Genomic DNA, 23,285 nt, shown 5'->3' with positions numbered 1-23,285 from the left:
TTCTCCGGTAACTTCTTGCTGGGCCGTATTGCCACTGCCGGCAGCGACCACGCTGGCGAACGATCGCCCCCATCCAGGAGGGAACGCTGAGTTGTCCGCTGGAACCGTACGATGACCAGCTGCCGGCACGGTTTCGCTCGTACTTCGCTGAGGAGGGTGGGACGCTGCTGCTTTCTTCTTCCTCTTTCCTGCTCCTCGAGGTAGTTTTTCCGTGCGCTGCATCCACGGTAGTTGCTGGTATGGTTACCTCCACAGTTGGCGCACTTGATGCGCGCCTTGGTTTGCTCTGCCTTGTCCCCCAAGTCCGCCTTGCACGGCAGTGCGCACGCCTCCGAGAGGTGTGTTTCACCGCACTTCACGCAGCGGGGCGGAGGTTGCAGTTCCGCGAGCCGTGGCCAAATTTCTGGCAACGGTGGCATTGCGCTGCGTCCGTCGGGTTCTTTGAGTAAAACCGCCAGTTTACCCAAAAACCGTCCAACGCCTTAGTTTTCCGCAGGTCTTGAATTTTGACGGTGCCGCGGTCGAAGTACAACAGGTACAGTGTGTGTGTACCTGTGACTGTAGTCTTCCGCGAGAGCACTTTTATGTCACGCGGCGTTATTCCAGCACCCGAGAGGTCCTTCTTGAGGTCGGAGATCGGGCGGTCTTGGTACCCCTGCAAAACGACCTTAACGGCAGTCTTCTGCACGGGGTCGAATGTGTAAAACTTGAAGTTTTGATGCTTCAATTTCTCCACAACCAGGTCGAAGTTCTTTTCGTCAAATGTGTAAACTTGCACTGACGACTTACCGATTTTCAGACAATATCCGAGGCCTTCCAGCAACTCGTCAATATCGTCCGCCAACGTGTCCAAAACAAAAATTGGAGGTGGTCTTCGTTCCGTCAGAGAATTGTTCTTTTTTGACGTCGGCACTTTTTTCCGTGCACGACCATCATCGTCGTCGTCGTCGTCGGTAGTGCTGCTACCATCGGTGTTGTTGTTTTCTTCGTCGTCGCTCAGCATCTGGAACTCGTTCCTGATGGGGATGTTGGCGGATGTTGATGTGCCACTGGTCGTGGCACCGGAAGTACCGGAACGGGTTCGCACTGGTGATCTCGGAACGTATCCGGGATGTAGATACTTTTTGTCGATTCCATCTGCGCTCACGCTCCCCTGCGCGATGGCGGCCGACACGGCGTTGGTTTGTTTACCTTTTTGCACACGGCCGGTAGACGAACTTCGCGGGTTTTTCGAGGCCGCACTCGAACTGCCACGGCCACGGCCGGCCTTTGGCATGCTGGAGAAGCAAACTCGCGGGTAATCACTAATAACTACGGCGAAAAATTTCGAAAAAACGGTAGAGCACAGAGCACTTGACTGCTACTTGCTCTCGTGCGTACACGGAGGTGTACTTTTCATTTATTTTAAATTTTTAAAGCTCATTTGTCAAAATGGAATCAGTGAAAATATTGATAATTAAAAACTATAGAAATGTTCTTTTTTTTTAATTTTTCATGAACTTGGTATAGAAGTACTGTGGATATTGTACCTTTTTGGTTATCAGGATTGATAATTTTGTATGATTTTTATGAAAACTCCTCAAAAGTCCCAACCATCCCCTACAAGGTTTGACATTACAACCAGTACACCACGGTATTGTAATCGAACATGCAGGCAAGCATCATATCGCATCGCTGCCACCGTGCAAGGACGAACTCTGTATGTAGCAAAAGTAAACATTACCTCCCTGTCCAGAGGGGTGGTGAGGGAACGGCCGAGGTGCCGAACATCTGCTCGTGGCGCTTTAACTGCGCGCTGCCGCCTGCCCTCGGCTTGTTTTGGCCGGCTGCACCGTGTTTGGCCCTCTCTTTTCCTCTTTCTTCTTTGGTTACCTTGGCTTGTTCTGTTCTGTACCGTTCTGTTGTCGTGCGTGTGTAAGCTGCTGCCTTCTGCCATCATCGTCCATCCTCCTCTGTTGCCCGCCCGTTGGAAAAGGTTCCTCATGAGGGTGATTATGCCGTGCCGTACCGGTGTCGGCTCGACGGTTTGTAACGGAGTCGTCCTCAGTGCATTTCGGGTAAATATCGAGAACGGTTCAAAGCGCGCGCTGCAGCTACGTCTACTACTTTGGGTTCGCGGGGCAGGGCTTTTTCCGGGGGATAGTTTTGGAGTTCTACGGGGGATTTCGGGGTGGCCACTTGGTTTTGCTGGAGGTGCGGCGTAATTAATGGGCGAGCCGTTGACCGCCCTTTGTTTTGTGCGCGTATTGGGTGGCACATTGCTGGGTTCCGGAAGCAGTTGAGCAGTCCCGGAAGAGCTAGTGGGTGGGTGTTTGTCGAGTGTCACACTCGAAAAGTGTGAATAGAGTGTCGTTGAATAAGGTGTTTTGTGTGGTGTTGCAACTATTACAATCAGTGTATCGAATGCTAGTGAATTCGTGGCCAACCATGGTCAATCAATAGCAGCGATTGTGCAGTAAAAGTGATGTGAAAGTTTAACGGATTGTGGATACGTTTACCAATTTTGGATTATTTAATTTGGATTTTAAATCAACGGCGAAGTAACGATGAGCTATGTAAGTTTTTCCAGAATCATTATAATTTTAAATCTAAATTTTTAAAATGCAGCAAATGCACGCACACTTCATGCCGGCTTAAAACCCCTATGCATGCCTTGCTTGGATTAGGATTACTTATGGCAGTTACGGATGGTTGACGAGAAGAGCGTTAAGGGAAATCCTCTTAGGGGTAGTTTTGCTTTACGGTGTTTGTTCACTCCATATGACGTTCGTGAAGAGATTTTGCAAAGCGCATTTGGAAGCTTTAAGTCTATCTTAAATTACACATGTAAATATTTTGAATAGTAGGGAGTTTTTTTTAAGGCTGATTTTAAATAGTTTCAAAAAATAATGTCATTAACTCAAAATAACCTAGAATGGTAACTCTTCGCACAAATCACACAAATCGGAAAAAGTTGTACCGACCTGCAAATGTTATTCTAAGAAGCAATTTTTGTTATTGATCACGATATCAGATAGCTCCGTTTTTCGATATCTCATGACGGATGGACGGTACGACCCCTTCCATATTTGAACATTCGAAAAAGACGTGTTTTTTTTAATTTATTTCATCTAAAATAAAAATACAAAAATAGTTTCAAAAATTGCGATATTTTCCGTTACTCTACTGTAAAATTGCTTGGAATATCTAATTGTGGTTTGGTTGAGCGTTTAGCAGAATGCATTACTGTGAATACAAAAAGACGAGTAATAGTTGTTCCTTTTAATTCCGCTTTATATATAATCTTTTGAGGAACAATTTCAATGTACATTTTGAATCTGCAATAACCCAGAAGAATCTTTATTTTCAATGAGAACAAAAAAAATCATTTTAAAATATCATGGCCAACCGCGACAGTCACGAACGATCAAACAAAGAGAAGCTTAAAAAGTAACCAAGCTTTGTTTGGAAATTGGTTGCTTTCCTTTCTGCAATATAAATCAAGTAAACTGATTAATTTCATTGTTTTCCTGAACTTCATTGCCTTTTGTTTGCTTTTCTCAAATTTTACTCCACACTGCTTTTAAAAATCTTAACAATAATTTAAATACATTTATTTTGTTTTATGTTCAATTGTTAAATAATAAATTTATTGAAACATAATTTTATGATATCTGCAGCTAGGGCCAGGGCGCCATTTTTTTAGCCAGATTGGCATGATCATTTTTTTAATAAGTGGCGGGCCTGAGAAAATTATAAAAGTTTTAAAGAAAACAAAGCTAATGATGCAAACAAGATTCATTTTGATATCTTAATTTTTAGAAAAAAATATAGAATTACTTTCAAAAATGTGTTTATCTGTCTTTTTTATTTTGAATTGTATAAAATTGTTGTCAACTGTGTTTGTGATATTTCATAACTTTTTAAAATCATTCTAATAACATTCACCGTTGAACATCTTTGAAGTTGAATTTCCTCCTCACAACGATAAGAAACAAAAATTAATGAGCTATTGTCTGTCAATCTTAAATTTATTGATGTTTGGATTTGATTCTCTTTTACAAACACTTTTTTTTTGCGTTGCTATACACCTTGATTCAAGTATTTTAAAATGATTACAAACACACAAAAAATAATCTTAAGTTGATTCTTGATTTCTATGCTCATTTTGGAGCATTTTTCAATTTTTAATAATTAGATTCCAGTTTCAAAAAAAAAAAAAAAGATTTACGTTGATTTGTTTAAACGCAGTTGAAACTGATAGAAATTAATTCTTTTAAACAGGTTTTATGACATTTAGAATCATACAAAGGCAAAATTTATAAATTAATTTGGATCAAAACTTTTTTAAAAAATAAACACAAAGAAATTCCAAACTATACATTGAATAAGAAAATAATCATTCTTTTTTCATAAAAAATATTTTTATTTAATTTTTCTTGTAAAAAATTGATCTCAGGCTTATTTTTTGAATTTAGATTCTCATCTCATGAGCAGCCTGAAGTCACCTAATTATTTTTAAAAGCCTTTGTGGGTCAAAGGTTGGGCAGGCATCAGGTAGGGCTATTTTTCTCATTACGAATTATGAATTTTTGAGACTATAGAACAGAAACTGCCGTTTAAATTGAAAATAAATAAATGAATTGTTTTTTTGTATATTCATTGATATTATGTTTTTTTCTTGGAATTGCACATCTGGTTGCACAACAGTTTTACATGTATGTCTTCTTCTAATGTATATTAGGGTGCCCAGAATATGGGACTTTTTTTCAAAACCTCGCTCCACAAGCTGAATATTGTTCCTTGAACTATTTTAGGACTCTGGGCCAAATATGAGCAAAATCGGTCAACATTTACCCATTGATATTCGAAGGTGAAGTTTGTATGGGAAAAATTGAAAAAATGTATGGAAAACTCAACTTTTTTACGGTTTGGTCTCCACGGTGCGCTACTTTCATCCGAATATTCCCAAATGTGAGATTCTCATTGGAAATTTAATGCTCTACAATTTTGTAGAACATACCAAAGCTGTAAAACTTGATCCTGAAAAGTTCTTAGCGATTTAAAAAAGTCATTTTTGTATGAAAAACATTTTTTTCACCAACTTTGGGCTCGGGTATCAATGGGTTAATCTCAACCAATTTCGCTCAAAATTTACACAGATGCTTAAAATTACCCAAAAAACCGTTTTCTGCTTGTGGAGCAGGGGGTCATTTTTTCTGGGCACCCTAATGTATATTCAATAGAGTATTACTTTTGATAAAGTATTACCTTGTGATGCTAAATTCATCACTTAAAAAAATAAGTTTAAAATACAATTAAAGAATAAAACATAATTTGTACCGAATTCTTGTGTCATATTATATTTTCTGTTGTTGTTTTAAAAAGATATTTAAATAAAAAATGTGTCACTACAAATATCCACTGCCAAAACAAATCTCTTCAACCGTATGCCATTGCAAGGTGTCACTTGGCAAACAATTTCGGCTCGAATAAAACAAGAAAAAAAAAACTAGCTTGAACTTGAAACTCACTATCGATTGACACGTTCTGGGTTGCTGGAAAAGCAAATATCCTGCCAGTTCCGGCTGTGGTACATATTGAAACTGGAGAACTTCTTGAAGAAGGAACAAGTGCAAAGAAATGGAGAGCAAAAAAATCTGCCAAAGTTTCTCGGCTGCTGGTTGGCAGCAATGTCAAATATTGCCACTATAAAAGTTTCAAAGGGGCTCTGGCAAAAACGGGGTGCTTTGCAGATTTTTAAGAATGAATATTGGGTTTGTTGTTGATAAAAAAAATCCACGAGCCATTGGAAATTTATTAACGTTATTATGAAATTTAAAATAAATCCGAAAAAACTAACGATTTTTGTTTGGCTTGACATAAGATGAAAAGTGCCAACTGACTCAGACAATATTAGAAGTAGAAAAAAGTGACACGTGCAACGACATCGACAAAGAAACTTAGGAAAAAAGTGGATTTGTTTTGTCTCTCTTGTCGGATGCAATATTGCAATTGCAATACCCACTGGCCAAACTGGTGGTGATGACAGTAGATTAGTCAATATCTCTTTTTGAATTTATTGAATTATATTCCTTTTTTAAGCACCGACCTATATATTGTCAAGTTTGTTCAAACTGTTTTTGGCAAAGTTTTTGTACCTATAATTTACTTATTCTTCTACAATACTTACAATTCTCAACTTTATAAAAAAAACCCTCACCTTACATTTATCACTCGAATGAATCGTCTCGTGAGGAATTTACCCGCCAATTTCCAACAAACCACGTTCATGAATGAGTGAGTAATCCGCGCGAGCCTTATGGAAGGTTGGTAGTAAAACTTCATTGCTTATTCATGTTAATTGGCGATAACACAACAACACACGTTGTTTTAAGCCGCCGGGATGATTCACGCTGCGAGCTCGTTTTGCTAAACAAAACTACCTTTTGTGTTTTCTCATTTCTACGAGCAGCAACGAGCTTCTGTTTTCCCTTTTCTGGCGAAACTGTTGTAAAACATAAAGTCTTTTGTTTACACTTCAAAGGCTTACGAGCAGCTACTGAATGAGTACACGACGAATTCACGCTGCTGGAGTTGAAACATGTGTTTGTGTTGGGTTTTTGCAGCTGTGTAGTTGTTTTGCGAATGGTTTACGGAGGACGACCGAAACCAATAGCTGAACGGTTTCATTCAGCTGCTTTGGGTTGATTCAACTGTTTGGATATTCGATCGACTACAGTAGGACCTCGATATCGAAAATCGTTTCCACGAATGTAAAAAGAAGTCAAACGACCAGGACTTTCCCGTACCAACCCTATCGATACTAAACTGCTTTGTTTAGGGTCTGAAGCTGTTACTCTATGCAGTTGCGACTAGGCTACCAAATGCGGAAGCTGCCCCCGGTATTGGATGGAATGTTAACAGACGCTGGATTCGCTGCAGTGCAGCTGGTGGTGCCCATAATGGATGAGCAATTAATTTGAGGAATGTGCTGCTGCTTGTGTTTGTCATTAGCTCTGAAGCTGCTGGACTACGAAAGGGACTGCTGTGAGCATAATCGATTAATCGATTAGGTGATTAATCATACTGGTGATGACAGTGTCGGGATTGGTTTGAAGTGTTGATTAATTAAATTTGGATGAGGCATTTTCTATTTTGCACTTGTACAGATATTTTCAAGCAAGTTATAGATCAAATCGAAGAAAATTTACGAAAATTGCTTCATTTCTGGTAGCATCTTACTTACTTATAAGGCTGGTACAAATTTTAAATAAAGTTTTTGTCTTTCTCCCTTTCAAAATTGGCCCGAAAAATCAGGGGGCAAAAAAATATTTTTTCAAAAAACTTCACAATTTTAATGGAATTTGCAATCAGCTGAAATCAATTTAAATGTATTCTCCTGCATTTAGAATCATTTATGCATGTTTGGGTTAATTTAAAAATCTTTCGAATTTTTGAAATTTTTCGATGTTAATTATCGCAAAATGTTTTTTTTTTATGCTAAAATTTTTATTTTCGTCAAATTTTACATTTTTTGAAAACTGATGATCGCAAAAATCTGAACTAGTGTAAAATGCATTTTAAAACACTTTTTTTATGCAAATTTTGTAAATATGGTTTGTTTATATTTTTTTATTATTGTGCCTGTGCCGAGGAATACAAACTTTGAAAAATATTTGGGTAATTCTCCGCCAACTCACACAGCAGTTGCCCCGACCCCTCTTCGATTTGCGTGAAACTTTGTCCTAAGGGGTAACTTTTGTCCCTGATCACGAATCCGAGGTCCGTTTTGATATCTCGTGACGGAGGGCGGTGACCCTTCCATTTTGCACATGCGAAAGAGGTGTTTTTCAATAATTTGCAGCCTGAAACGGTGATGAGATAGAAATTTGGTGTCAAAGGGACTTTTATGTAAAATTAGACGCCCGATTTGATGGCGTACTCAGAATTCCGAAAAACGTATTTTCATCGAAAAAACACTAAAAGTTTTAAAATCCCATTTTCCGTTACTCGACTGTAAAATTTTGGAACATGTCATTTTATGGAAAATTTAATGTACTTTTCGAATCTACATTGTCCCAGAAGGGTCATTTTTCATTTGAACAAAATTTTTCATTTTAAAATTTCGTGTTTTTTCTAACTTTGCAGGGTTATTTTTTAGAGTGTAACAATGTTCTACAAAGTTGTAGAGCAGACAATTACAAAAATTTGATATATATACATAAGGGGTTTGCTTATAAACATCACAAGTTATCACGATTTTACGAAAAAAAGTTTTAAAAAAGTTGGTCGTCATCGATCATGGCCGTTCATGGTCACCCGCGACAGACACGGACGACGAAACAAAGAGAAACGCAAAAAGTAACTTTTTCAAAACTTTTTTTCGTAAAATCGCGATAACTTGTGATGTTTATAAGCAAACCCCTTATGTCTATATATCAAAATTTTTGTAATTGTCTGCTCTACAACTTTGTAGAACATTGTTACACTCTAAAAAATAACCCTGCAAAGTTAGAAAAAACACGAAATTTTAAAATGAAAAATTTTGTTCTAAATGAAAAAATGACCCTTCTGGGACAATGTAGATTCAAAAAGTACATTAAATTTCCCATAAAATGACATGTTCCAAAATTTTTTACAGTCGAGTAACGGAAAATGGGAGAATTTTTAAAACTTTTTTAGTGTTTTTTTCGATGAAAATACGTTTTTTCGGAATTCTGAGTACGCCATCAAATCGGGCGTCTAATTTTACATAAAAGTCCCTTTGACACCAAATTTCTATCTCATCACCGTTTCAGGCTGCAAATTATTGAAAAACACATCTTTTTTCGCATGTTTAAAAATGGAAGGGGTCGTACCGCCCCTCCGTCACGAGATATCAAAAAACGGACCTCGGATTCGTGATCAGGGACAAAAGTTACCCCTTAGGACAAAGTTTCACGCAAATCAAAGAGGGGTCGGGGCAACTTTTCCCGATTTCGTGTGAGTTGGTAGAGAATTACCCATTTGCATCGGACCAAACAAAAAAAAAAAAAAAACATATATAAATTTGAAATGTTAAAATTTCTTATCTGCATAAAGGCAACTAAACAGCTCTAATTTCGCCACCAGTTTGAAAAATATTTAAGCATTCATGAACATATTTTTTCCCTCAAATGAACCTTCCGGTGGAGTCAATTGGGACTAATCTTGTGAACATTAAAATGCCATTTTAAAGGTGTCCGGACCAGTCGCTATGACATGCTATGTGAAATTCGATAGACATATTTTCAGAAACTGGTGCTTTGGTCCAGACACCTTCAAAGTGGCAGTTAATGTTTCATTTAGACATTTTCAAATCTGATTGATTTTTATTAATTTTATGAAAATTATTAATTTTCTTTTTTTTTAAATGGAATGAGGTGTCATAAACTTTAACAATGTGATATATCTTCACACTGATTTTAATTTTATGGAAAAATAAGAATGTAATTTAGTTTTAAATAATGGATTTTTGTATTTAACTGTCGATTCAAGAAGTTCAAAAAAAAAAAGAGTTTTCAATGTTTACTCTTTGTTTAAACTAAATATTTATTGTTATCTAATCTAACGTGATTTATTTAAATACTCGAAAATCGGTCCCTTTTGAAGGAATTTTTTGATCGGTTTTATTGTATTTGGCAAAGATGTAATAACTTTTATTCAACAAAATTCAGTATCGCAAAATGAATATTTTTTAAGTTTAATACTCAAACAGAAAAAAAGTTTAGATTTTTTTAATGAGACAAAAAGCAGCAACTTTTGAGCCATCGATCAGAGACACAATTTACGTCGAGTTTTTGATAAATAAACGTGTTTGTTCGAAAAATAGAAATTATATTTGATTTTTTTAAGGATTGTTTTCATTAAAAAAAAAAAAAAAAACAAATTTGCAATCGAAGGGACTTTACAGGATTTTTGATTAACTGCTCCGTTTTCAAGATAAAGCCACTTTTAAGTAAAAAAGTAAATCTTTCCCTGTTCCTGGGGGGAACACCCGTGTAGAGAATCGGGGCCGGAATTTACAAAGCGGATTCAGTGAAAGTTTATTTTAACATGTTAAGGTTATTGTTAAAATTCCATAGGTTGTCTTCCTAGGGTGTCTTGATAAGGTCCAGTTTGTGACGATACACTACCTTCCCTTTATTAAGCAATCGAATCCAGAAAGGAAAAGATCACCAGTTATGTTGGTCCGAGCCGGGATTTGAACCCCGATCTACCGCTTACGAGGCGAAAGCGTTACCACTGGGCTACGTGGCTCGGCCACTTATAGTTCAATTTAAATTGAAAAATTCCAGTTTTTAGATTTTTTTTAAATAATTCACATGATTGTTCATTTCTGAAATAGTTTTTTCAAAAGTTGAGAAAACTTTCAAATAAATTGCCCAGGAGACATTTAGGATTGGACCTCTAGTTACTGAAAAAAAGCAGATAAAAGAAAAAAAATGAAAATTGACGTTTTTGAAGTCATATCCAAAGAGTCTTTCATTCTATAGAACCAATATCTCAGAAATTAAAAAAATTAAAAATAGTTCAATGTTAAAAAAGAAATATTGTGATATTGTCTGATCCTTGGCCAGATTCAAAATAATTTGCGAAAATCTAGAGCATTACTCATTGCTATTTTTATGTAAAAAATGCACATTCCAAATAGAGCCATTCAAACAAAATTTGCAGCGGTAATATTTAATTTTTGTTATGTTTTTGCCTTCCTCACCTCAATGAGGAAAGGCTATAAAATCACTCGAAAAATGAACTTCTTTATCAGACCTCTAAGGCCCAACTACACGTATACCTATCAACTCAGAATCAAATTCTGTACAAATGTATGTGCGTGTGTCTGGATGTGAGTCCGTGCACCGAAAAATATGCACACGATTATCTCCGGATTGGCTGAACTGATTTGAACCGTTTTGGTCTCATTCGATCCGTCTTGGGGTCCCACAAGACCCTAGTTAATATTATGAAGTTTGGTAAAGTACTTCAAAAGTTATGCTAAAAAAACGATTTCGAATAAAGTCCGGAAGATTGTAAAAAGGGTGGTTTTTGTAAGAAAACCCGTCATGCTATACATTTTTAAAAAGGTATTTAAATGACCTTTCCAACGAGCCCAAAACGTTGAAGATCTGACAATCCTATCAAAAGTTATAAGCACTTAAGTGTTATTTATGCACTTTTTGGAGGCCGGATCTCAAATATTTTGATGAAAATGTTGTCCGGATCCACCATGCGACCTGTCTTTGTATAGGTAATCAAAAGACCTTTTCAATCAGCCTAAAACGATGAAGATCTGACAACCCTATCAAAAGTTATAACCACTAAAGTGTTATTTATACACTTTTTTAAGCCGGATCTCAGATATTTTGATAAAAATAAGTCTTATTTATACTCTTTTTTGAGGCTCTGTAGTTCATTAACTTTATGAATGTAAGGAAGGCACCACCCACCTAAAGGTGGATTAAGCAACGTTTTTTATTTGATAAATGAATAAGTAATTGAAATTAATCTTACAGTTTTTGATTCATTAAATGGATTTTTTTTAATCATTAACTTAACATCAATACTATTCTATTTTGATCACTCATTGTTCATTATTTCTCATTCTACTCCCTAGTCAGAGTTCCCAAATTGAGTGGTTTTCTCGTTTCTTAAGCTTCAAACAAATCTATTAATACATTTATCGGAAGCCTTTCCAATTAGCTCTTACTAGCTCTAGTTAATAACCTCAGTTGAAGCTAGGGCAATTCTACCTTGCTCTCCAAAACTTGCTTCGTCCTTTAGAATTTCAGATCTATGGAGTCCCCTGATGAAGTGGAACTATTTATTCGTTCGTGAAATTGATTCGGAAATCCCAGTATCGGGGCTCCTGAGAGTGAATTTTTCCATTAGGAAAGTACTTCTTTTTGCTCGAGCATCGTTGACGGAGGCATTTGAACCACTTGTTAGAGCGGTAGGTTCCGGTGGGATTCAAGTTGAATTGGAATCCAGTTGAATTGAAATAAACAATCTCGAAGAAAGCTTCAGAGAGAGCAGATGTTCGACAAATCTTTGATTGTATGGTGGAGGATTGTTGAAGATATTTCATATCGCTTATAGAATAAAATTCTAAACCCCTAAAGCATGACGGGAAAATCGCATTATTCAATTTTTTGTTTAGATTTGCTCCAACACAATAAATTACTACGTTTGCAAAATGCTCATAAAAGGGTGGGTGGGTCGTTGGCAAGCTACACCACAAAAGGACTTCAGATGGATACTAAACTTTTCTTCCTGGTTGGGTTTATTATCTGGGAAACCCGTCAAATAAGTGTCAAAACCATAAATCCAATCATCCGGAAAAGTTGTTCATGCTGAGTACAAACTTTGTGAATGTTGAAATTTGGCTACCTTCTACAGATGTGTTCTAAAGCTTGCTTATGTTTGCAACATTTCCTTGAACTAGCACAATAAAGAGGGGGGCTGTTTCACGTGAATCGGGTAAAACTTTTTGGACTAATATATCAAGTCTTGAAACCAGGTTGACATCAAACTGGATCGTTTATTTCAATAGAACGTTCTTAGAAGACCCGCGTTATGTTCACAGCTTTGTCTAAATAAAGTTCAAAACCGGGTTTGATGGCCCTACAGCACCAAAATAAGCGCAGATATTCTACAATGATTCTAAAAGCTCTCCCGTCAACAGGTTACGCACATCCCAATGCGAAACACAAACTCAAACGGACCAGATCCCGGTCTAATTCCAATGAAATGTTCGGTCACGCTGTTGGCTCTAATCCCAACCGTGCGTAGTCCTGGAACAAACCCCAACTCTGGGCCGTGATTAATTTTATTGATTCTGTATCGCATTGCGACACACAGCAGTTTCGTGGGGGAAGGGGTTTGGGGAATCCGACAAGTAGTAGCAAAACGACTGAGCCATGTAATCCGATACCTTTAACCCGCTTAAAGCTGCCGTTGGAGACTCAAGTGGCTTCCCGCACGAAGATATGATTGATTGCTCCGTACACGGTGTCTAAACTAGTTCTTTCTTCTTCTCGTTTTGCCTTGCAGATGTCGCGCTCAAATTTTCAGCGCTCGCAGAGCCGGGTGTTTTACGGGAACGCCGTGCCGGATAATCCGTTTTACGCGGGCGTTTTTGGAGCGGGCGGAGGACACTACTTCCACGGCGGGTACAACGCACAGCGGCCACAGCAGCAGCCGCTGAGGTCGACTCTGACGGGCAACTTTCAGGAGCTGGACGAGGAGGAGGAGCTATCGCTGGAGCGAACGCCGGAAAAGCAGACCAGCGGCGTCGCCGGGGGCAGCGGTAATGGAAGGATCGGTGGGGGTTGGAGCGAGGCCAACCGGCAGGGCAGTCCCGCTAGTCATAAGAGTCAGGTGAGATGAGAGAGAGAGAGAGTTGATTGTTTTGTGACCGTACTCATGATCTTTTTTTTGACAGGATTCCGGATTCTCCGACACGGAAGGATCACCGAACATGCCATCGATCAACAGCAGCAGTACCAACAGCAGCGGTCGAAGCTGTAACGAGAACAAGTCGTCGCCGGAGAAGTTGACGCCGAAGCGAACGATCAACGAGCAGTTGTTTCAGCGATCACCGTCGATCGGTAGTGAAGCACCGACTCCTCCTACGGTTATCAGGAGGCCACCACCTCCAGAGCCAACCCGAAACGAGCTGACGGTTCGTCGGATATCGTACAGCGAGCCAAGCTCGCCCGTCCCAAGCGTCGATCTGATCACCAAGATCGACAGCCTTACCTTCAACAACACGTCACCCCTGGACGCTAGTCAGCTGGACAGCTCGGGACCATCGTCCCTGACGTCCCAGTCGTTGTGCCATTGCCCGGCGCGCAGCAGCGGAAGCTCGCTGAAGCGCGGCCGTGTCCTCACCAAGTGCCTCCGGGTCAAGCGGAACCTCAACCAGGCGCTGCGAGACTCCGAGGAGGAGATGATCTCGCTCGATAGCAGCGAGCTGTCCAACATGCTGAGCCAGACGCTGTCCGGGGATGTCAGCTTGGCGGCGTTAAAGACGCCAAAGGGTGAGTACAACAACGAGACAGTTGTGTTTGGGCAGGCGGAAGAAGTCCCGACGAGGGATAAGGAGCTGCCTACCTATGCGGAGCTCTACCCCAATGGAACCTCCACTCCGATCATGTACCAACCAAAGTTCTACCGATCCCTGCCCCCGACGCCTTCGAGAACGCAGCGAAGCGCAGTCAAGCTCCGTCCCACCAAACTGATCGACAACTTCTACGAAGAGCCAGATCTCGATCACACCAACCGTCTGTCCACCGGCAACGATCTGAACTTCACCCAGTACGAAAATCCCCTCCTGAACGGTCACACCCCAGCTGTCCAGTCCTGGCTGGACTGCATGCGGATGTCCTACCAAAGCGAAGTCATGTCCATCCTGCAGACCAAGTCGATCAGTGTAGAAGCAGCTCGGAACCTGAAAATGACGTCTGCTACCGCGGTCAAACTGATCCGACACCTCCAAACCAAGGTCGTTGCCCTGCAGGGTGAGTTCGAGAAGGTCGAGAAGGTGTTCGCCTCGATCAAGCGCTACCAGCAGCAGCTTGACGAAGAGGACGAGGACGACGAGAAGGAGATCTACGCTGCGGCAGCTCCGCTAGTACAGAGTCTAGCCGCCCACATCTACGAGTTTGTGCAGAAGCAGAAGAGCAACGACTACTTCGGAAAGGACAAGACGGACTTTAAAAAGTTCAAGGAGAACACTCAATCCCTGGTGGACATGGCTACCGATCTGCGAATCGCAGCCGCCAACGGTGAAGACTTCGACCATCGCTCGGTCGAAGAGGAGATCCAGATCATCAAGCGCTACTTCCTGATCACATCCCGACTTATCTTCAAAAACCTCGTGAAGGTGATCGTGGACGCGATCGAGGACTCCAGGTGCGATCTCATGCTCCGGTCAAACCTCAGCTACGTCGCCACACTCTCCAACCTCGACTACCAAGGGCTCGCGTCCCTCAACGACGCCTTCATCTCAAACGGCACCGTTCGAGCCCTGCTGATCATCTGCATCGAGTCCAAGTTCTCCTCAATCCGTGCGCTCGCACTGCGAGCCCTTGCAACGGTCTGCTCCACCTCGGAAACCATCCGTCAGCTGGAGAAGGCCGACGGGGTTGAAATTCTGCGGGACATCCTGGCCGATCAAAAGTCTAATCAGCGAAGTGAGCCCGAGTTTCGGGAAGCGGTGTCCGTGCTGACCCAGATTACGGCACCGTGGCACGGTGAGGATCACCGGATCGACGGGTTGAGGCAGCACGTGCACGCGATCGTGGAAGCCGTGACGGGTAAGTTTGGCATCTACATCTTAATTAGACTTCAAGTAGACCTCCAACCGTGCTTTGAGGGATTAACTGCGTAATTGCTGCGTAGTCAATTTTAATTACTGGTTGTGGTGAGTATTAAAACCGTCAGAGGGTGGTCTATCTGATGTTCTTTATCAAAGTATCGCCCCTTCACCTCATATCTAGAGGAGAGTCAATAAAATTTTATGGCGAAAGCAATTATGGACTGACAATGGAAGACGGTGACGACGTTGCGAAGACGATTAAGGCAATGAACAGCAAGTGCGTGAAAAGTTTCCTGGAGGTTGTTACAGTTGAGGTCATGAAAAAGGAAGTTGTTGTCTTCTTATTCCGAAATTGGCAAATTTGCGGACCCAATCCTGCAACAATATGATGGTAAAATTAGTCAAATTTTGTTGGAAACTATTTTGAATTCTGTACTTTAGACAGTTGGAGATACTAAAATATCGGTAACGATAATCTTGGCCTAAAAGTTCTGGTTGATGAGCACCGTTAAGCATTTCAATTCAAGGTTGTCTCTCAGAAACAGAGCATTAGTTTGTAAACTGTCCCAAAATATAAAAATTTCTATTTGGTATTATCGTGTTTAAATAAGATATATATTTCATTTATTATCAGTTTTAGAAGAATTCATCTGAAATATTCTGACTCTCTTAACATTTTAAGTACTGTTGTAAACTTTTAATCAGACAGCATTCATCTCAATTGGTTTTTCATCTTTTCTTTAAACACCGCTGCGCATTGAGTGCCACTTTAACTTTTCATTTCCTCTGCAAGTTGTTGCCTTTAAACTGTCATCTTATCTATTATTCCATCACGGGCCCTCATCCTTCTTGATATTACGGTTATTATCACGTCTTCGTGCCGTCGTCCGTCAGCCACCAACTTTTCTAGGAATTGTTCGTCCTACAGAAAAATTGCCATTTCTTGACACTCGCTGACTGATCCTGTTGAAACTGCCACACTTCCAAATAAAATTGTTTTGCCCTCCAAAAAAAAAAGCATACTAATTTTCACATCCTAATTCCTTCCAGAAATCGTCGAAAAGACGACCTGCTGCCAAACGCTGCTGCTGTGTTCGGCCTGTCTGAACAACCTGACCCGGATCGAGGTGACCTCGGTGTACGCCCTGATGGCCCACGAGACCGCCCTTAAGCTGCGGCTGGCCGCCGACCGGCGGGGACCCAGCGCGTCAATTTTCCTTTTCGTAAGTATTTTTAGTAGATTTTTTTCATAAACTTAGAAATTGAAATCCACAAATTATTCAAGCTGTGTTAATAAAATTGTTACAAACATCAATTTGATAGTTTCGTAGCCCTGAAGTCACTACTCCAACTCCTCCGAAACCTTGAATCCTGTCCCGGGACAAATGACGCATCGTTAAGTTTCAATCCAGAGCTGCTTCCACGACCCGTGCAGTTGACTGACGCCAAACGACAAGTAAATTCTAGAGAAAAATGATTGCATCCACTTGCATTGACTGACATCATCGCACGCAAGACCTGCCCGAATTTCTCCCAGAGGAAAACGATCACTGTTCACCGAGTAGACAGCTTTATGGCCAAAATTAATCCCACTCTTGTGGAAAAATGAATTTGCTGTCGGATGGCTGCACTGAAAAATGCTAATTTATCTTCTCAAAAAATCGTTTTTTTTTTAAAGTTAATTCCATCGTGTTAAATAAATATTCATGTTTATGATTTAATAGTTAAACAAAAATTATAAAAAATATATTCTAAATGTGAAATCAATTTTTCTTCAGTGCACAAGGCCTAGCTGGTCGTGAAAAATTGCCATCCCTGTTGTTCGATGGAGTTGCAAAAAATAGTGGCCATTTTGGCGTTACGTACCCCCGAAACTAGGCAAAAGTGATTGACGTTGAATTGCACGAAAGCTTCTCTTTCCTTCCCCGGTGGTGGTTCAATATCGGTTTGATGGAACCCCACACCGACGCTGATGATGATTGAAAAATGTCTCCCGGGTTTTTTTCAACTGGATCAGTAAGTGGTTCCGGACGTAGAAGTGCGTAAGAAGCGTTTTTTTGCGATGAGGTATTAAAAGGATTGATGCTTTTTTTCCTTGTTAGACGCTGGACCGCATAAAAATATCACCTCAATTTTTTTGTTATATCAAACAATGTTTATCGAAGAAATGGTAATCGCAAACAATTGCACTCAGAAATATTTCGCCTGTGTTTGAATCCCGTCTGTTCCAACTTTTTTGTGTGTGTAGATCCACCGCAATGCACTGTACTGTACAAGCAATGTGTAATATCAAGTGACTTTGCTCACAAAGCTGATGCGATTTTACGATTGGAATTTTTATTGTGTACTTTTGCAAATAATTTCCAAGACTTAAAAATATTGTTAAATGTTGTTAAAATTGAAAAAAAAAACAACTTAACGTATCAGTACTTTTAAATATTATGAAATTTCTTAAGTTTTATCTTCAAAAGTTTTAATCTCCCAATCTTCAAGTCATTCAATTTTCATATTTTGAAATTTGAAACTGTTTTATTTTTAAATTTGCGTATCTTTAAATTTTAAAATCATCAAATCTTCAAATATCACATATTTCTTACATTCAAATCTTCAAATCTTCAAATCTTCAAATCTTCAAATCTTCAAATCTTCAAATCTTCAAATCTTCAAATCTTCAAATCTTCAAATCTTCAAATCTTCAAATCTTCAAATCTTCAAATCTTCAAATCTTCAAATCTTTAAATCTTTAAATCTTCAAATCTTCAAATCTTCAAATCTTCAAATCCTCAAATCTTCAAATCTTCAAATCTTCAAATCTTCAAATCTTCAAATCTTCAAATCTTCAAATCTTCAAATCTTCAAATCTTCAAATCTTCAAATCTTCAAATCTTCAAATCTTCAAATCTTCAAATCTTCAAATCTTCAAATCTTCAAATCTTCAAATCTTCAAATCTTCAAATCTTCAAATTTTCAAATCTTCAAATCTTCAAATCTTCAAATCTTCAAATCTTTAAATCTTTAAATCTTCAAATCTTCAAATCTTCAAATCTTCAAATCTTCAAATCTTCAAATCTTCAAATCTTCAAATCTTCAAATCTTCAAATCTTCAAATCTTCAAATCTTCAAATCTTCAAATCTTCAAATCTTCAAATCTTCAAATCTTCAAATCTTCAAATCTTCAAATCTTCAAATCTTCAAATCTTCAAATCTTCAAATCTTCAAATCTTCAAATCTTCAAATCTTCAAATCTTCAAATCTTTAAATCTTCAAATCTTCAAATCTTCAAATCTTCAAATCTTCAAATCTTCAAATCTTCAAATCTTCAAATCTTCAAATCTTCAAATCTTCAAATCTTCAAATCTTCAAATTTTCAAATCTTCAAATCTTCAAATCTTCAAATCTTCAAATTTTCAAATCTTTAAATCTTCAAATCTGTTGATAAAGAAACGAAAGCGCAAGGATTATTTTTTTTTTGTGGAAGATGATTTTGTTCATGCATTCCTGAAGTCAATAAAAGCAATTTTGCATAATTCGTTTTTCCATACAAGCCTCCATTTGGTGTTTTCGGCAAAGTTGAAGGTTATGATGATGACTTTTCGGAAAAATAGATAGAAAGAAAAAAAACAATTGTTTAATTCAACTTTTTATCACCTAAACATTGAATTCTTAAAATACTGAATTATTTTTATTATGATTTGTTTAAGAGTAATAAAAAAAACATCTTCGAAGCTGTATTGCGCGATGGTGGAAAATCTGGCTTGGGAAACACGATTTTTTGAAAAACCGTAATTTTGGAAAATAGGTCAAACCAGGACAAAAAAAAAAAAATAAAAAAGATTTTTTTGACCAAAACTAATTTAAAATTGAAAAGAACTTGAGATTTTATAATAACATGTACAGTTTTTTAAAAATATTGCTACTTCGAGGTGTACATTTTCAATGTATTTTCGTTTTTTTTTTGCACTTCAAAAATACTTCTTGAAAGAAAACCACTCCTTAACAAATGTTTTTGAAAAACTTAGAAAACCTCCTACAATTTTCTCTCTGAGACTTTGAAAATTAGGCAGTTCGTTTCTGAAACATAGCTTCACAAAATCAAATCGATGATAATAAGGTAACTATAATTTTCAACTGGCGATATCTCAGAAATAATTGGTCCGATTTTAAATTTTCAAAGTTAAACTTTTGTTAAATAATTTGGTCTAAAATTTTTCAATTATTTTCATGGAACAGATTAGCAAAATTCACAAAAGTTGATTTTTGGAAAAAGATAATCTTCTCAAAAGTGTTTTAACTGATAAATTTGATTTTTATCTTATCTAATCTAATAAATTTGATTTAAAAAAAACTGAAGGTGAGCATATTCCAAGAAAATTAGCTAATTTGATAGAAATATAACCAAAAATTATTGCATATTAAAAATATTTGTTTGCTTCGGAATTTGGTTCTACAAGAAATAAAGAAAAACTGTTAGAATAATTCTAAACCTATTTAAATGTTCACTTTAAAAATATTTCTTAAAGAAGCAAGTTCAGAACTCACTTTCTAATACTTACAATTCGCAGTCACACAAATTCAATGCCAACTCAGAATTGCCATGTTCATCCCACAAAACACCTTTTCACACTTCAAACGTTTCTTTACTCACAGGCGATTTTGCTTTGCTGCCACATGCTTATTTTTGGGCCAAATTTTGATTTTTTTCAATAGACTTACCTGATAAACCTTTGAACCTTACGGAATATTTTAGTAAAGTTGCAATTCTGCAAAACATATCTATCAAAAAGCATCAATCACCAAACAAGTTGCAACGTACCGCCAGGGCCAAAATTAAGTGAACAAATACACTCAAACCCCGATGGTTTGACACCAACTGTTGTCAAACGAACGGTGTCACTTTTAAGTTTGACACCCTTTTTACACGGAGTTCACACATACTACCAAACGATTATTTTGAAAGTGTGCGTGAGCGCCGTGTAAAAAGTGACGAACTGTTTAGTTTGACTTTGACCGACCAACGGGGTACAAACAAAAAAAGTGTCAAACGAAAAAGTGACCAACCATCGGGGGATAACTACATTGCGTTTTTCTTAAAACGTCAAAAATCCCACATGCGACACGAAAGCAGCACCACACCAATATGTGTGCTCACTTCCGAATGTACTTTCTGTGTTCCTTTTGTTGAACCCTGGCAGCGAGGCGTTCAATCGAAAGCTTTGCCTTTCCGGGTGAACCAACAACCTGGAGTCCCGGCAACGGAAAGCGGAAGCTCTTTTCCGAACAGAACCAGCTCCGGGTTTGCTTCACACTCACACACACATACACACGGTTGTAAACTTTGACAAACGTAACTTTACGTTATGGTGAAAGGAGCGGACTCAATTCACTACTGTCGCCAGTCACACAAATTTGTCGTGTGCTTTTGTGAGCTTTAAAGTGGAGCCATTTTCAGAAATTGTTGGTGTCCTTCAGCTTCAGAGAGAGAAAAAAAAAACTACTATAAGGAATAAGACTTCTGTTATTTTTAATGATTTCATTCTTCAAATGATCTCAATTTTAAATTTATGTTTTCATTATCAAACAATATTTTATCTTAATTTTAAATTTTAGAACACTTCACGCCAATGTCCACCTCGCATTCGAAAACCCTCCCCACACGATTGATCAATTTCTGGGGAAATTTCCCATCATCATCTCCGACGACGACAACGATGTCGGTGACTGTCGCCGATTTTTCCTCGATAAAAAGAACAATAGCTGTTACACTTGAGCACTCCTGTAACTTCCTCATGCAAATAGTCACAACTTGGAAGGGGAGTTTTCCTTTTGTTGTCGGGGAATCGGGGTACCAAACAGCAATAGCGCAAAATTCGACGAGATTGCTTCCGTTTGTCAGCAGAAGAATTTGGGTTCTTTTTTTTAATGGCTCAGCAATTTTTACTTTTTGTTGACAAATGAAGTGCACCAGAATGACTATATTGTTCTGAAATTGACTTCGGAAGTGACACATTTCGGCTGGAAACCTTTTGAACTTGGAAGTAACTAATTTTTCTCTTTCCTTTCCAATTCCAGGAACAAATCACCTCGATGTTGTACAACATGTCGTCCAACAAAAAGTCCCACCCCCACCTGGCGGCCCGCCCCCTGGTCCTCTTCCTGGCCACCACGTTCCAGCAGCGATTCCAGGAAAGCCAACGCCAAAACACCACCAGCCAGTCCAGTAGCCACGTCGAGGCCACGCGCAAAACCATCCGGAACATCCTGCACGTGCTGTCCCGGCTGGTGGCCAGCGGAACCATCGGCGGGGACCTGCTCGAGGGGGTCGTGGGGCCCGTTTTCGGTCGTGTCGAGCGGACCATCGACCGCAGCGGCAGCACCACCTTCCGGGATGTCGCCGCGTTGAACCGGAAGCTTAACGAGGGCTTGAGGCCAACTGGGTCAGCGGAAGCAAGGGTGGCCACCATGTCGGTTGTTCCGGTGAACCAGCAGCATGTTACGCGGCTGACGATCGAACGGCAGCCGAACGGGGCGGTTGTCATTTTGGACCAGCAGGAGCGGCAGGAGAGCTTTGTTTGAGAGTTGTATTACGGCGTTCCATACCAGTGAAGATTAATCGATGATTTCATCTTATTAAATCTCGAATCGCAATCAGATTCAATAGTTTACGTCAACCTTACGAGTTCACGAACTTTCAACTGATGAATTATTCAGATCATTCAACGCAACTGTTCGAAACTTGGGAAACGCAACCCCGAAAAGCAGGTCTTCATTACCGGATAGATTAGTGTGGAAAGGATAACGAACCTTCGTCAATTAAAATGATTGAAAAGATTTATCTTGTAGAGTGCCAAAATGTTACAACGATAAGAGAGGTGCCATAGCGAAGAGTACTTAATGTTTCACGATACAGACAGGAAAGATACGTTTAATCAAGTTAGAATTGCCACTTTCAAGGTTTAGGAATGAATGAGTCAGCGAGTTTAACTTTTAGTGTTCTAATATATTCGTGTTACTTTGTAAAAAAAAACTAAAAATTGATTGTCAGAGTTTTAATATATTTCCGGAACCAATAATTAATTTATTATTCATTAATATAACAAGTACAGAATTACTTAAGAATCACAGTATTTGACCAATAAACTAAATATTGTATTGAAAAGCCAATTAAAACTCTTTTCCCAAGTTCAATATCACACCATCCCGAAAGTAAAGCACCCAGTTTCTGGGCATTTAACATCGGAATCTAATGACGCTCAACAAACGACCGTCTGGAAAAGCATTGCATTGACGACGATGGACCCCTTTGACCCTCTTGAGTCTGCAGACTCAGATCTGGATGAAATGGTTCGGCACGGTCGATTTGAGGGTGGTTTGATTTGTCTATCGTGACCTTTTACACGGCTCGGTGAAGCGATTGAGTTGATTGTTGAAAAAGTACACACACTTGAGTATTGTGATTTGTAAAAAAAAAGTCTGTTGAACAAAAATCCAACTCCTCTTCGATTTGCGTGAAACTTTGTTTAAAGGGGTAAATCGGGTCTCTGACCAAGAATTTGATATCCATTTTTTTACATACTTTTGCCATTTTTCGTTACTTATATGCTGGATGTTATATGTCATTTTTTGCTAAGTTACAAAAAACACGAAATTTTAAATTGATTTCTTTTGTTCTAAATAAAAAAAAATCTTCTAGGTAATTGCAGATTTGAAAAGAACATGGGTTGAATGAAAAAAAAAAATAAAGTTGTCCAAATTTAGTGAGCACGGCAATGTTTCAGTTGTTTTTGAGGTCCTAAACAAGTCCCCAATTTTTGGGAACGATTGGTTTAATCCACACTTTGCGTAAAGCGATTCAATTTTCTATGAGAAATTTGTAAGGGAAGAACTTTTTTTATTTTGATGTTTATATAAACATATCACGCTTTACGCTGTACTAAAATCGGATTCATATTCTGATGCTCTGGAAGGT

General features: G+C 38.8%; 1 protein-coding gene across 4 annotated transcripts in view; it reads left to right on the top strand.

Annotated features, from left to right (window-relative positions):
• Positions 1-22,480, top strand: part of LOC6033265 — an 83,966-nt gene extending 61,486 nt beyond the window's left edge. For 3 of the 4 annotated variants that reach the window (XM_038254850.1, XM_038254849.1, XM_038254848.1), the window contains 4 exons: positions 13,051-13,377; positions 13,442-15,317; positions 16,370-16,542; positions 21,389-22,480. In XM_038254850.1, coding sequence (XP_038110778.1) covers positions 13,051-13,377; positions 13,442-15,317; positions 16,370-16,542; positions 21,389-21,892 — 2,880 coding nt within the window. In that variant the 3' untranslated portion in view covers positions 21,893-22,480. Of the gene's footprint in view, positions 1-2,085; positions 2,556-13,050; positions 13,378-13,441; positions 15,318-16,369; positions 16,543-21,388 lie in introns of those variants that run through there. The other variant, XM_038254847.1, reaches the window with a different exon arrangement.
• The last annotated feature ends 805 nt before the right edge of the window (positions 22,481-23,285 follow it).

This window comes from Culex quinquefasciatus, chromosome 2 (assembly GCF_015732765.1).
Source record: "Culex quinquefasciatus strain JHB chromosome 2, VPISU_Cqui_1.0_pri_paternal, whole genome shotgun sequence".
Lineage (NCBI taxonomy): Eukaryota > Metazoa > Arthropoda > Insecta > Diptera > Culicidae > Culex > Culex quinquefasciatus.
Note: the sequence above shows the minus strand (reverse complement) of the source record. Positions and strands in the feature narration are given on the sequence as shown.